Genomic DNA, 15,474 nt, shown 5'->3' with positions numbered 1-15,474 from the left:
CCTCTGAGCTAGATGCAGTGCGCGGAGCGATGACCCGCAGGAATCACCCCGGGGCGCCAGGGCTGAGGCACAGGCGCAGATGCAGGCTCCGCCCCTCGGGGCTGGGCTCCCTCTGACCCCCGGCGGTTCAGGGCACTTAGAGCGGGGCTACCTGCCGAGTTTTCAGAACAGTCCTGCTGAAAAGTGCTGCTGGCGATTTGCAGCCTGGAAGCAGAGCATCATTCTGATTGGTCGTGTTCTCTACGTTTAAACAGCCCCATCCTCATGGTTGGAAGCATCACCAACTCAATGGGCATGAGTTTGAATAAACTCCGGGAGTTGGCAATGGACAGGGAGGCCCGACGTGCTGCAGTCCATGGGGTCGCAAAGAGTCGGACATATTGACTGACTGAACTGAACTGAACTGAACTGAGAGTCAAGCAGAAGCCCTGGGATGTCTGTGGGATATTTTTTATAAGACGTGGTGATGGATTGAACCAATCGTTAATCACTGAGTGTTTCTCTAGCCAGGTGCCAGCATCTCGTGAGTCTTAGTCTTCAGGTCACATGTGCTACCTACTGTCCTGTGATGGGGGTTATCACTGGCCTTGCTGGTAATAGTCAACTCTCACATGTAAAGCAGCCGTAGGAAGATACTGATAGGGATGACCAAGTGTGATGGGAGATGGAGGTCAAGTCTCTGCAGGGTGTAATACTAACGGAAAATAAGTAGTTGATGAAGAACTCGGCACAGCTAACCATGAGCCAGTTTCCATGATGTAAATGAGTGAAACACGGAGGTCATTAGGCTGAGCTGGCTCTAATTCCTTGGTGGCCTCTGTAAGCAAAACAAAACGGAAGCCTGAAAATGCCTCAAGGTGACAAAATGGGAACCTAAGGACTGATAGTCACAAAGAGCCACCTGGGCCAGAAGCTGAAGACAGTGCACAGTTTCCTTACTTTGCTTCAGCCTTCTCTCCACGATAGTCTGTTCCTGAGTGCCTGTCAGCCGGGCCACGCTCAGTAATTCTGGTTTGGTGATTTCCCATTCAAAGAGTTCTTTGTCTCAAACTGAAATAATTTTTTTTTTTTTTGGCCTCTTTTTCTCTCTTAACAATACTAAATAGACTGCACAAACAGTTTTATGCTAAATAAAAATCTGAGCGCTGAAGAATTGATGCTTTTGAACTGTGGTGTTGGAGAAGACTCTAGAGAGTCCCTTGTACGGCAAGGAGATCCATCCAGTCCATCCTAAAGGAGATCAGTCCTGAGTGTTCACTGGAAGGACTGATGCCGAAGCTGAAACTCCAATACTTTGGCCACCTGATGCGAAGAGCTGATTCATTTGGAAAGACCCTGATACTGGGAAAGATTGAGGGCAGGAGGTGAAGGGGACGACAGAGGGTGAGATGGTTGGCTGGCATCTCCGACTCAATGAACATGGGTTTGGGTAAACTCTGGGAGGTGGTGATGAACAGGGAGGCCTGGCGAGCTGTGGTCCATGGGGTCTCAAAGAGTCAGACACGACTGAGCGACTGAACTGAACTGAAGGTACAAGTAGCAGTTGATCAAGGCGAGAATCAAGTTAGTATGAACTTGATTCATTCAAGTTCATCAAGGTGGATGAACCTAGAGCCTACTGTAGAGACTGAAGTAAGTCAGAAAGGGAAAGATGAATATTGTGTATTAAGGCAGGTGTATGGAAAGTAGAAAGATGGGACTGATGAGCCTATTTGCAGGGTAGCAGTGGAGATGCAGACGTAGAGAACTCACTTGTGCACACAGTGGGGGAAGGAGAGGATGGGAGGCACTGAGAGAGGATCCCGGAAACACACACATTGCCTCGTGCAAGATACGGAGCCAGGGGGAATCTGCTGTGTGACTCAGGGAGATCAACCCAGTGCTCTGCAACAACCTAGAGGGGTGGATGGGATGGGAGGTGGGAGAGGTTCAGGAGGGAGGGGACGTAGGTATCCCTGTGGCTGACTCATGTTGATGTATGGCAGAAACCAGCACAATACTGCAAAGCAACCATCTTCCGATAAAAATTGAAAACAAATTAGTATCAGTAGAAACACATGAAAATGGAAGTAGTGGCTTTAGAAGCTGGAATATCTGTTGCTCTCAACTACTCCAACCCCACTCTGGCTGCCCCCGATGAGAGATGTTATTTCTGTACTCTTTCTGTATCTGTTAAATAAAATCTAGGCTAAACTTAGATGCTCGATGATCCTTTTGATGTAAGGGAGTCTTAAGGAAGGTGCAGAGGGTGTTCTCTATAAGTAAGGGGCTAAGCTTGGCCAGAGGAAGCTTCAGCCCTATTCCAGGACATCTGGGAGGTAACAGTGAAGCCTGAACGTCCTTGCCTGAGAAGACTGTCCTCAATTACTTGTTTGAGGGTCAGGTTACCTAGTCCATGTTCGTGTGTGAGTATGGTGGCGGCCTTGGCCTAGCTGGTATTAGCTGGACCCCTGGATGGGCTGGAGAGCAGGGCCCGCCATGAGGGCAGTGGGCCATGCCTGCGTGACCACCCCTCACCAAGAACCCTGGACATCAAGGCTGGGTCGAGCCCACTGCTTGGTAATACCCCTTGTGTCTGACACAGGCTGTTTGGGGGAGAAATACGTGGTGCCCCCAGGGTCTGCAGGGAGACGTCAAGTCCCAGCTCCATACTGGGCTTCTTAGACCCTGGGCCATGAGACCTTTAACCACTGCTGAACTGAGTAACTGTCCACCTTTCTAAAACCATGTCCTTTTGAATATAATAGCTGTTTGCCTAGTTCTCGGTCCTTACAGTGAATTATTGAACTTCAGGATAGTCTGGGGACTTCCTGAACCTTAAAGACCGAAGTATGTATACTTGGTTTAGCATCTAGAAACCTGTATTGGTAATACACCATGTCAGTGCCATAGGAAGAAACACTCTGGTGGCCAGAAGCAGAAAAGTCTTCAGGGGTCGAATGAATGTGGTAGTATGAGCACCACAAACCCAAATCAGGTCACTCTGAGAGGGGCACGGGAGAGAGAAGGTCTGGGAGAGACTCCTGAGAGGACACCCCCTGTGATGGGCATGGAGCACGTGAAGGGCCTCTTGGAGGAGACCTTTGAACTAAGATGGGAAAGAGAAGAAAGAGCCAAATGTGCAAAGTGCAGATGGACAGAGAGCACCAACGACTCGGGCAGGGTGTAGAGGGACCAGAGGCCACCGGGCATCCTGCCGAGTGACCACCAGGTGGAAGTCAGTGCAGCTGAGAAGGATGAGACCAGATGCAGGTGGGCTCAGATCTTGCCAGAAACCCTGCAGTTTGGGCTCCATTGGACTCACCTCGGCATTTTATCAGAGGCAAGAGCTCTGTGCACACAGCTTGGGTACCAAGGATGTTTGTTTACATGGTCGCTTCTGCCTGAATTTCAATTGGTGTGGGATCACCAACTTTTAGGATAGAAAAAGAATAGGGCTAATAAACACAAGCCATATGGTAAAAATGCTTACTTGATACAGTATTTTTTCCGTGAACTCTGTTTTCCTCTAGTAATGTTTGGTGTTAGTGAACGGTATTGCACCAATGGGTGTTTTGTGGTTGATACTGCTTTATACTTACATAAGATGGCATCATCAGGGGAGGCTGAGTGAAAGAAGCCCATATGACCTCCTGTGTACCACTCTGCAATTTTAAATTGGTTTCAGAAGTTAAAAATTCACCCAACTCATCCAAAGTTCAGTGAAATCAATACTGTGAAAATCTGGGCGCTGTCCTTTACCCTGGTCAAAGCTGTTTCAAGGCCTTCTTGCTGGAAAAGCTTGTAATGGCGGAGGACCTGCTCTCCCTGTGACCTCCGGCCTGTGCTCCCTCCCTAGGGAGAGGGTTCTAGATCCCACAGCGGAGGTTCAGGCAGCAGCCCCGCCCCGCCCGGTCAGGCTCCCCCCACAGTGGCTGTAACCCCCCAGCTCCCATTCACTTACTCTGGAAGGCGATGGCCTCGTTGTTGACCAGTGCGTCGAGGCTCCCGTACTCCTTGCGCAGGAAGTCTCGCAGTGCCCGGATGCTCTGCAGGTCAGTGATGTCCAGCTGGTGGAAAAGGGGGCTCGGGCCCTTGGTCTGCAGCTGCTGTGCGGCTGCCCGACCCCGCGCCTCGTCCCGTGCCATGAGCACCAATTTCCCCGGGAACCGCCGACACAGGTCACGCACTATGGCAAAACCAAGGCACTTGTTGGCCCCGGTGACCAGCGCCACTCGGGTGGAGGATGACATGGCCTGTGGGCAGGGCCCTTTGGAGTAGAGCTGACAAGGCTGGAGACCGATGGGGTGGCGCAGCGTGGGACTTGGAGACCTGCCACATTCCAGAAGGCAAAGAACTGTGTCCTGGGATCCAGTGCAGTGATTGCTTGAGAAGGAGGAGGCCCTGCCATCTACCCACTTAAGGAGGGATCAAATGTTCCAACACCACTCCTGGCTCCACCTCTTTCCTCATGCTGTACCCTGAGCCAAAAGAGAGGACACAGCCCTCTTTTTCTTTAAACTTTTTATTTTATATTGGACGACAGGGCTTCCCTGGTGGCTGGGACAGTAAAGAATCTGCCTGCAATGGGGGGAGACCCAGGTTTGATCCCTGGGTTGGGAGGAGCCCCTGGAGAAATAAATGGCAGCTGACTCTAGTATTCTTGCCTGGGAAATCCCATGGACAGAGGAGCCCAGTGGGCCACAGTGCATGGAAGTGCAGAGAGCTGTGCATGGAACCGCAAAGACCTAGACAGGACTGGGCGACTAGCACTTTCACAGCTGATTGACAACGTTCTGAGTTCTCACCACAGTTTCAGCTGGACAGCCCAGGGCCTCAGCCACACATATACACGTATTGGTTCTCCACAGTCTCCCCTCCTTCCCAGGCTGCCACGTAACACTGAGCAGGTGTCCCTGTGTTAGGGACTAGTATCCTGTTGGATTTTGGTTCAAGGTCATCCAGGAAGGGGGCCGAACCAGGACTCTCTGGTTCCAGATGTTTGTCCTGAAAAATTTTAAATAGAAAAGTGGAACTCATACTCAACACCCACATGTCCACCAAACTAGCTTCAACTATTATGAATAATGGAGCAGATTCACCATTTAAGAGTTTGCACAAAGGGACATTTATAAAGAATTATTTATTTTTATTATTTGTCATCCATTCCACTTTTCCTCCCCTGGGATCACAGAAGAAGTCAGAAAACTCTTTACAAGATTAGCAGCCCTCTCCCAGTGAGACCTTGATCTGGATATTTTGATTCCTCTTTCTTTTTTCTGCACAGCGATAATTTTGTCAGTGTCTGTTTGGTGAATCGGGGACAGCAATATAAATGGATCCATGGTGTAGCTGTGAATGAGCTCACCATTGCACAACTTTTTTCTCAGAAATGAACTCTCCGTGAGGCCCCTCGGCATCCGAGGGCAGAAGGGCCAAGTACACGGGGGTCTCTGCTCCTTCTTCTGGGCTTTTGGGGGCTTTGGGTCCTGCCATGTCGGTTCTCACCCACCCTGGGCAGCAGGCATTCAGGAGGATCTTGTCCCCTCCTCTCTGCTCACTCAGTTTCCTGGCGTGGATTCTGGACAGGACTGTGACTCCGATTTTCGACACTCCATATGCGGTATCGGGCCAGCCCTCCTTCCTGTGCACCCCGTTCTTTGTGTCTTCCACAAACTTGTTCATGAGCCCCACCAGCTCCTCCTCCGTGATGGTCTCACTTCGAAACTTCTGCTGCAGTTCAGGGCTGCATTTCTTTAGAGAGTTGACACTGACAAAGCTGGATACATTCACCACTCTGCCTAAAATAGAGCACAAATCAGTACATAGAAAGGCGAGCACGAGAAGGATGATACCCAGTTGGGGACAGGACTGACCTCTTGAAAGAGGACATTAGGGAAGGAAGGGAATGTATTTTGGGAGGGGGTTCCTCAATGAGTCTTATCTTTTTTATTATTATAAGTAACAACATGTTACTTCTAATGTTTTTAAAAATTAAGCTACATCTAATTATTTTAGAAATTACCAGAATGAACTATTTCACTCAAACTCAATAAAGAAGTCATGACCAGAGGAAGAAGTCTGTGAACCTATTACCCAGCATGACTTGTGAAAAGTATTTTCAAAACTGAACTATTTAAAATCTCTGGAAATGGTCCTGAGTGTGTGCAGCAAATGACGAAACATTTTTTTCCAGACTATCTCCAATACCTCAGGTGAGAACAGAAAGAATCTATTTCAACCATGACTGCTCCTTCCTTTCCTCCTTTCTGACCGTAGCAATGGAAACTTCACTCTGGGATGGTGCATCTGAGACGCAGGACTCCCTCCCTGCCAAGGGGCTGTGGCATCTTCCCACCATGCGGATGACATCACATTTCTCATCCTGTTCCTCAGCTACCTGCTGCAGAGGTTCAGTTCCTGGTAAGTGTACCTAGGAGATTAGGACTTCCTTCTCCATCCCAGTCCTCACTCGTGGGACCAAGGCTCTAACCTTGGGCTGGGCATCTTGAGAATGCCCTGAGACTATCACTGGTCATAGCAAATATCCTTTTTTATCAGCACAAGAGACAACTCTACACATGGACATCATCAAATTTTTGGTCAATACTAAAATCAGAATGATTACATTCTTTGTAACAGTTAGCAAAAACAAGACCTGGAGCTGACTGGGGCTCAGACCATCAGCTCTTCATAGCAAAATTCAGGCTTTCACTAAAGAAAGTGGGGATAAGCATTAGGCAGGTCAGCCACGACTTAAATCCAGTTCCCCATGACTATACAGTGCAGCTAATGAATAGATTCAAGCAATTATATCTAGTACACAGGGTGCCTGAAGAAGTATGGAGAGAAGTCTCTAATACTATACTGGAGGCAGTGAACAAAACCATCCTAAAGAAAAAGAAATGCAAGAAGGCAAAGTGGTTGTCTGAGGAGGCTTTACAAATAACTGAGGAAAGAAGAGAAGCGAAAAGCAAGGGAGAAAGGGAAAGGTTCACCCAAGTGAATGCAGAGTTCCAGAGAATAGCAAGGAGAGACAAAAAGGCCTTCTTCAGTGAACAATGCAAAGAAATAGAGGAAAACAACAGAAAGGGTAAGACTAGAGATCTCTTCAAGAAAATCAGAAATATCAAAGGAAGATTTCATCCAAAGATGAGTACAATAAAGGACAGAAGTGGTAAAGACTAACAGAAGCTGAAGAAATCAAGAAGAGTTGGAAAGAATATACAGAACTATATGAAAAAGATCTTAAGGACCCGGATAACCACGATGGTGTAGTCTCTCATTCAGAGCCAGACATTCTGGAGTGTGAAGTCAAGTGGGCCCTAGCAAGCACTGCGATCAATAAAGCTAGTGGAGGTGATGAGATTCTGGCAAAACTGTTTAAAATCCCGAATATGATGCTATTAAAGTGCCGCACCCAACATGTCAGCACTCTTCGAAAACCCAGCAGTGGCCACAGGACTGGAAAAGGTCAATCCTCATCACAGTTCCCAAGTTGGGGAATACTAAAGAATGTTCAAACCACTGGACAATTATGCTCATCTCCCATTAGCTCAAAATCCTCCAAGTGACACTTTAGCATTATGTGAATTGAGAATTTTCAGATGTTCAAGTTGGGTTTAGAAAAGGAAGACAAATCAGAGATCAAATTGGCAACATTCGCTGAATCATAGAGAAAGCAAGGGAATTCCAGAAGAATATCCACCTCTGCTTCACTGGCTACACTAAAGCCTGGGACTGTGTGGGTCATAACAAACTGCGGAAAGCTCTTAAAGAGACAGGAATACCAGACCTTCTTACCTGTCTCCTGAGAACCCTGTATGCGGGTCAAGAAGCAACAGTTAGAACCCTGTCTGGAACATCTGATTGGTTGAGAAAGGAGTATGACAAGGCTATTGTCACCGTGTTTAACTTTTATGCAGAGCACATCATGTGAAATGCCGGGCTGGACGAGTTAACAAGCTGGAAATCAAGATTGTGGGAGAAATATTAACCTCAGATATGCAGATGGTCTCTAATGGTAGCAAGCGAAGTGGAACTAAAGAGCCTCTTGATGAGGGTGAAGGAGGAGAGTGAAAGAGCTGGCGTAACGCTCAGTATTTAAAAAATGAAGATCGTGGCATCTGGTCCCATTAGCTCACGGCAAATAGGAGGGCAGAAGGAGGAAGCAGTGGCAGAGCTCCTCTTCCTGGGCTCTAAGACCACTGCGGATGGTGAAGCCAGCCATGAAATCAGATGAGAGCTGCTTGGGAAGAAAGCTATGACAAACGCAGACAGGCTGTTAAAAAGCAAAGACATCACTTCGGAGAATCAGGGGACACTTAGGAGCTGACTCCTGCGGTCCTAGTGAACCAAGTCTTTGAAGGGGTAGCACCTTCCAGAAGGCGTGGACAGGGAAACAGGTTAGAAGCTGAGTGTAAACTGTAAACACGTGTGCTCAATGTCTAGGCACTCTCTGAATCCTTCTTAAAGTATCTGCTTGTCTTACTTTGTGTGTTTAATGGGGGGTGGTTCCTCTCCTGGCCCCTTACGTCAGGGTAAACATTACAGTAGTTTAAGCTAGAGGAATGAGTTTGTTTTGTCCAGAACACCGAGCACACGGAAGGGCAGTGCTCAGATTAGAGATCTCTATTAGCCACACTCAGGGCTTGAACTTCATTCACACTTGTAGGATTTTTGGGAGGGGCAGTGAGCCTACCGAGAAAGAAAAGGATTCAAGAAGGGCAAGGGGTCCCTTAGGAGGGTTTACAAGTGTTTAGAAACAACAGCTGAGGGCCTGTTTGTAGAGCTAGGATGGGGCAGATGGCTGGGGAGAAACTCAGCTGGACGAATTTAGGACCTGGTCATGACAATAAGCAGGCAGGCTTACCTCCCACGTATGGGCAGGGTGCCCTCCAGGTTCCTGGTGCTAGGATGACGGGATTAGTTACCAAGATGTTTTGGGGAAAGGACGAGTCTTTGGAGGGAAGGGGTGAACTGGTGGTGGTGCAGGCTCCACTAGCCTGTGTAAGAGGGGGACAGGGGAAAGAAGGTCTGGGAAGGACTCCTGAGGGAACTCCCCCTGTGATGGGCACAGAGCAGCTCAAGGGCCTCTTGGAGGAGGAAACCTCTGAGCTAAGATGGGAAAGAGAAGAAAGAGCAAGATGTGCAAAAAGCAGGTGGACAGACAGCACCAAGGACCTGGGCAGTGTGTGGAGGGACCTCAGGGTGCAGGACACCCGGCTGGGTGGAGACACGGTGGAGGCCAGGGAAGCTGAGCAGGAGCGGCAGGGGACCTGTAGATGAGGCCAGAGCCAGGTGGGCCCAGATCTTGCCAGAAGCACTGCAGTCTGGGCTCCAATCAGACTCACCTTGGGGCTTTATTAGAGGCAGGAGCTCTGTGCACACATCTCTGGTGCCGAAGAAGTTTGTTTTCAGAGTCACCTCTGCTTGAATGTGAAATGGTGTGGTGTCAGCAGCTTTCAAGAGAAAAGCAAAGTGGAGTCAAGAAACAGTTCTCGCGGGGTAACATTCCATAAGAAGGCATCGCTCATGAATTTTGTGTACAACTAGTGAAGGTAAAAATCGGTTGAATTTTGTGCACAATACAATCAGTATTGTACCCGTGTGAATTTCCCAGTTTGATAATGAAGCATAGTTATGTAAGAACGCACCACTGGCACGGCGCTGTTCTAAGGGTGCAGACATGGGGCCTCTGTGTATCAGAAAGGGGCTGTGCATCAACCTGGAAAAGGTGCCCAGGATTCTGAGCCAGAGAAACTAAGTTCTCTCCGGCTAGAGAGCAGCCATTCCTCGCAATTCCTCTAGCCGCACCCCCTTCCCCCTTCCCTTCTCCTTCTCTAGGGAGTCATTCTGGACCCCACAGGCGGGAGAAGCCCCTCTACAGCGATTCCCCGACAGATTTGGTCCATCTTGGACCGAGATGCTCAGAGCGGGTGACCGCCTCTCCTGGAGCACCCAGCCGCTTCTTACTCTTGAAGGCGATGCCCGCGTTGTTGACCAGCAAATCGAGGCCCCCGTACTCCTTGCGCAGGAAGTCACGCAGGGCGCGGATGCTCTGCCGGTCGTCGATGTCCAGCTGGTGGAAAAGGGGGCTCAGGCCCTCGGCCTGAAGCTGCTGCACAGCCGCCCGACCCCGCGGCTCGTCCCGCGCTGTGAGCACCACGTCTCCCTGGAACTGCCGGCACAGGGCACGCACGATGGCGAAGCCGATGCCCTTGTTGGCCCCGGTGACCAGCGCCACGCGGGTGGAGGACGACATGGCCGGTGTGCAGGGCGTTGAGTTGCCTTCAATAGGGAGCGGCGAGTCCCAGCGTCTGCGCGAGACAGCAGCGCGCGGAGCGATCACTGGCTTGAATCACCCAGGTGCGCCTGGGCTGATCGCGCAGGCGCAGACGCAGGCTCCGCCCCTCGGGCTGGGCTCCCTAGGGACCCCCAGCGGTGCAGCGTGTGTAGAGAGGAGACTTCTGCGGAGTTTTCAGAACAGTCCTCTTGAAAAGTTGCTGCTGGCGACTTGCGGGCTGGAGGCAGAGAATCATTCTTATTGGTCGTGTTCTCTAGGTTAATGTAGAGAACGTTAAACGCTCAGTTTAAAACTCAACCCCATCCTCATGGTTGGATGGCATCACCGACTCATGGGCATGAGTTTGAGTAAACTCCGTGAGTTGGTGATGGACAGGGAGGCCTGGTGTGCAGGAGTCCATGGGGTCACAAACAGTCGGACACAACTCAGCGACTGAACTGAGCTGAACTGATCCTCAGATTTCCTCCTGTTCACCCGTGTTCACGGTTGCACTTGCAGAAATGAATCATATGTACTAACTTTATTGTTCCTGGTGTTTGAAAAATATCACTGTAACTGAAGTCTTGGGAACCCCGAGTTGTGGAATAAGTTGGAAGAAAATGGTAGAGATCAAGTGTTTGTTGGTTTCTCTCCTAAATATGAAAGCAAAGCTACTGGCTTAGCCTTGGCTAATTTTCACCTCTCGTGAGGAGTGTTCACTAAATCACTGTTTATTTGCAGGGTTGTCAGGTTACTTGTTTGCAGTTCCTGAAGTGTACAGGTGCAAAGGGGCGTTGCAGCCCTTTCTCCCACTCAAATAACGCCTTAGGATTCATCTTTTTATTTACATTTTTAAAGTGAGGAAATGGAGACTGAGAAGGTTCATAAATTAGTTCAGTGGTGGGAAATTAATTTTCTTCCTTACCAGTTAGTGCTTAAAACAGAGGATTTATGGGGGTTATAATACCATTTTCATTTCTATGCTGTGTCCTGTCCACTGAAAGAAAAAGCACAAACTAAAAGTTGAGATATTTTTGGATAATATTGTTATGATTGGTTTGTAAATGAGTTCTAATCTAATTGGCCTACAGAAAAATAAAAGCTTACAAAGCAAATAATTCTAAATGCAAGAGAAATTAACCTAAATGAATTTCAGGTTCACATGAACTGGGAATTATTCAGTATTAAATACTTAGTGTTAATGTTTGCTTGTTGATCTAAGTAATATAAGCATGTTAAGAGTTATTAACATTAAGTATAATATTTTCATTGTGCCCAGGTTTAATCTGTCAAATATTGTTATATTGGGCTTGCCTGGTGGCTCAGATGGGAAAGAATCCACCTGCAATGTGAAAGACCTGGGTTCCATCCCTGGGTTGGGAAGATCCCCTGGCGGAGGGCATGACAATCCACTCTAGTATTCTTTCCCGGAGAGTCCTATGGACAGAGGAGCCTGGCAGGCTATGGGGTCACAAAGATTTGGACTAGGTGACTAAGCACGAAAGTTGAGAATTACATTTTATTTGGCTGGCTTACATGGATGTAAGAGTTGGACTATAAAGAAAGCTGAGTGCCAAGGAATTGATGCTTTTGAACTGTGGTGTTGGAGAAGACTCTTGAGAGTCCCTTGGACTGCAAGGAGATCCATCCAGTCCATCCTAAGGGAGATAAGTCCTGGGTGTTCATTGGTAGGACTGATTTTGAAGCTGATATTCCAATACTTTGGCCACCTGATTCGAAGAGCTGACTCATTTGAAAAGACCCTGATACTAGGAAAGATTGAAGGCAGGAGAAGAAGGGGATGACAGAGGATGAGATGGTTGGATGGCATCACCAACTCAATGGACATGGGTTTGGGTGGACTCCGGGCGTTGGTGATGGACAGGGAGGCCTGGTGTCCTGCGGTTTATGGGGTTGCAAAGAGTCAGACACAACTGAGCGACTGAACTGAACTGAGGATTTAAGCCTGGGATATAGCCTCTTCAGATACCTCTGAGGGATTGTTCTGGAGAGGTAAGGGAGGAGCCAGGATATACAGGAGTTTTTGCAAAAATAACCCAAAAAACCCAGGTCCTGGAACAACAATTACTGCTAATTAAATAAAACAAAACATCGCAAATTAATGAATTTAGCAGTTTTCAGTGTATGATAAGTGTTTGGGCTTACTGAAATTATTCCTTTAATGTGCACTTGAACTCTATCTGGGACCAGTATCCTGTTTTTCTCTGCTGTGAATTTCTTTCTGGGTGCACCATTGGGGTGGGCTGCAGTGGCTAATGACTCGATGGCTTCAATATCTTCTGTTTACTGAAATGGTAGGTAATATTCTTTGTCCACACTCTTTTATGGTAGCCAGAAGCTAGTGGCTACTTAAATGTAATTTTAATCAAAATAATACAATTAAAATTCAGTCTGTTAGTTCCACTAACCACATTTCAAGGGCTGAGTCACACGTGTTAGTGCTGGCTGTACCAGACAGTGCAGGTATCGCTTTCCATCACAGCAGAAACTTTCTTTGAACAGCTATGCTTTAGATAGTTTCCAATTATATTACAACTTCAAGGAATTTTTCTAATCAGTTGCAAAAAACAAAATAATCAGGGAAGGACCTCTGCTTTTTGACAAAACTTTATTGAGATGATTGTAGATTCACGAACAGTAGTAACAAATAATGCAGAAATTCCTTATACTTTACCCAGTTTCCTCAATGGTAATGTTTTTACAAAGCTATAGTACAATGTCACAATCACAACATAAAGGAGCCTTTAAACTTTAAAGACCATAGCTTGGTGTTAACCACAGAAGTCCATCCCATGACTGAGGAAGGTTATGATTTTTGAGTGAGATTCAGTTGGTTGTTCTGATTGAGCTTGCATGACTCTAAAGAAAAAATTATATTTATGGCCAGGGTCAGAGCAGGTATTATAACTGACCAAGTGATGGCGTGCCCTCTAGCAATATCAGCTGTGGCCCAAAGAGAACTCTGCTGCTGCTGCTGCTAAGTCACTTCAGTTGTGTCAGACTCTGTACGACCCCATAGATGGCAGCCCACCAGGCTCCCCCGTCCCTGGGATTCTCCAGGCAAGAACACTGGAGTGGGTTGCCATTTCCTTCTCCAGTGCATGAAAGTGAAAAGTAAAAGTGAAGTTGCTCAGCCAGACTTGGAGCGGGGAGATAATCCTCTGTTTTTGCAGTTGTGCATAACCTTTAACAAATTCTGCAATTTTATCTCTACATAAAGGAAAAGTGTTATGCCTTTAAAATTCAAGCCTGGGAGACAGGGCCTTGGGAAAGGGCTATGATGTATATATTTCAGGCTATGGACAAAGTTCTTTCTCTGTTCAACAACACAAAAGTGCAGAGCCAGCATGACTAAGCACAGGCAACAATACAAACAGCCTAAAGGGACACACCCACCATAGAACCAGGTTGTTCTTCTGTTACTGAACTAAGGTTACGGGTTTTGGAGGGTAATATCACAGAGGCCAAGTACCCTTCCTACAGATGGGAAACTTGCAATCAACATGACTTATCACTGTTGTTATTCTTTATTACTCAGCCAATGAAGCGTTGGCCAAGTTTCTCCACTATAAAGTTAATACTACCTTCCCCTCTTTTCCATATTGGGCTCTTTTGGAGGCTAGCTGATATAAAGGGTGGGGTGGGTGCGGCTCAGATCATGAACTTATTGCAAAATTCAGACTTAAACTGAAGAAAGTATGGAAAACTACTAGACCATTCAGGTATGACCTAAATCAAATCCCTTACGATTATACAGTGGAAGTGACAAATAGATTCAAGGGATTAGATCTGATAGACAGAGTGCCTGAAGAACTATGGACAGAGGTTCATGACATTGTACAGGAGGCAGTGATCAAAACCATCCCCAAGAAAAAGAAATGCAAAAAGGCAAAATGGTTGTCTGAGGAGGCCTTATAAATAGCTGAGAAAAGAAGAGAAGCTGAAGGCAAGGGAGAAAAGGAAAGATATACCCATTGAATGCAGAGTTCCAAAGAATAACAAGGAGAGATAAGAAAGCCTTCTTCAGTGATCAATGCAAAGAAATAGATGAAAACAATAGAATGGGAAAGACTAGAGATCTCTTCAAGAAAATTAGAGATACCAAGGGCACATTTCATATAAAGATGGGCACAATACAGGATAGAAATGGTATGGACCTAACAGAAGCAGAAGATATTAAGAAGAGGTGGCAAGAATACATAGAACTATACAAAAAAGATCTTCATGACCCAGATAACCGCGACAGTGTAATCACTCACCTAAAGCCAGACATCCTGGAATGTGAAGTCAAGTGGGCCTTAGGAGGCATCACTATGAACAAAGTTAGTGAGGTAATGGGATTCCTGCTGTGCTATCTCAAATTCTAAAAGATGATTTAAGTTCTGCACTCAATACGTCAGCAAATTTGGAAAACTCAGCAGTGGCCACAGGACTAGAAAAGGCCAGTTTTCATTTCAATCTCAAAGAAGGGCAATACCCAAGAATGTTCAAACTACCGCACAACTGCACTCATCTCACATGCTAGCAGAGTAATGCTCAAAATTCTCCAAGCCAGGCTTCAGCAGTACATGAACCAAGAACTTCCAGATGTTCAAGGTGGATTTAGAAATGGCAGAGGAACCAGAGATCAAATTGCCAACATCTGTTGGATCATAGAAAAAGCAAGAGAATTCCAGAAAAACACATCTGCTTCTGCTTTATTGACTACGTCAAAGCCTTTGACTGTGTGGATCACAACAAACTGGAAAATTCTTCAAGAGATGGGAGTACTGGACCACCTTACCTGGCTCCTAAGAAATCTGTATGCAGGTCGAGAAGCAACAGTTAGAACCCGACATGGAACAACAGACTGGTTCCAAATTGGGAAAGGAGTAGTCAAGGCTGTATACTGTCACCCTGCTTATTTAACTTATATGCAGAGTACATCATGGAAATGCTGGGCTGGATGAAGCAGAAGCTGGAATCAAGATTGCCAAGAGAAATATCAATAACCTCAGATATGCAGATGACACCACCCTTGTGGCAGAAAGCAAAGAAGAACTGAAGAGCCTCTTGATGAAAGTGAAAGAGGAGAGTGAAAAAGCTGGCTTAAAACTCAACATTTCAAAAACTAAGATCATGGTATCCAGCCCCATAACTTCATTGCAAATAGATGGGGAAACAATGGAAACAGTGACAGACTTTATTTT

The 15,474-nt window shown here is 46.9% G+C and overlaps 1 protein-coding gene and 1 pseudogene across 1 annotated transcript; both read right to left on the bottom strand.

Annotated features, from left to right (window-relative positions):
* Positions 1-8: 8 nt before the first annotated feature.
* On the bottom strand, positions 9-4,273 carry LOC129644552 (carbonyl reductase [NADPH] 1-like; annotated as a pseudogene).
* An 810-nt stretch (positions 4,274-5,083) lies between these two features.
* On the bottom strand, positions 5,084-10,390 carry LOC129645040 (carbonyl reductase [NADPH] 1-like). The gene is made up of 3 exons (XM_055570398.1): positions 9,955-10,390; positions 9,333-9,440; positions 5,084-5,780 (listed from the first exon to the last, which is right to left on the bottom strand). Exons 1-3 carry the CDS (start codon positions 10,241-10,243, stop codon positions 5,344-5,346), a joined length of 834 nt encoding a protein of 277 aa, XP_055426373.1. The 5' UTR covers positions 10,244-10,390; the 3' UTR covers positions 5,084-5,343.
* Positions 10,391-15,474: the final 5,084 nt, after the last annotated feature.

The sequence above is a fragment of the Bubalus kerabau genome, chromosome 2 (assembly GCF_029407905.1).
Source record: "Bubalus kerabau isolate K-KA32 ecotype Philippines breed swamp buffalo chromosome 2, PCC_UOA_SB_1v2, whole genome shotgun sequence".
Taxonomy (NCBI): domain Eukaryota; kingdom Metazoa; phylum Chordata; class Mammalia; order Artiodactyla; family Bovidae; genus Bubalus; species Bubalus kerabau.
Note: the sequence above shows the minus strand (reverse complement) of the source record. Positions and strands in the feature narration are given on the sequence as shown.

Excerpts from the sequence above, each read along its gene's own strand:
- LOC129645040 (XM_055570398.1), bottom strand. The coding sequence starts at position 10,243 with ATGTCGTCCTCCACCCGCGTGGCGCTGGTCACCGGGGCCAACAAGGGC. Across the intron at positions 9,441-9,954 it reads CGCGGGCATCGCCTTCAAGA|CTGCTGACACCACACCATTT; the intron begins GTAAGAAGCGGC and ends TTCTCTTGAAAG. Across the intron at positions 5,781-9,332 it reads GCCTCTAATAAAGCCCCAAG|GCAGAGTGGTGAATGTATCC; the intron begins GTGAGTCTGATT and ends GCTCTATTTTAG.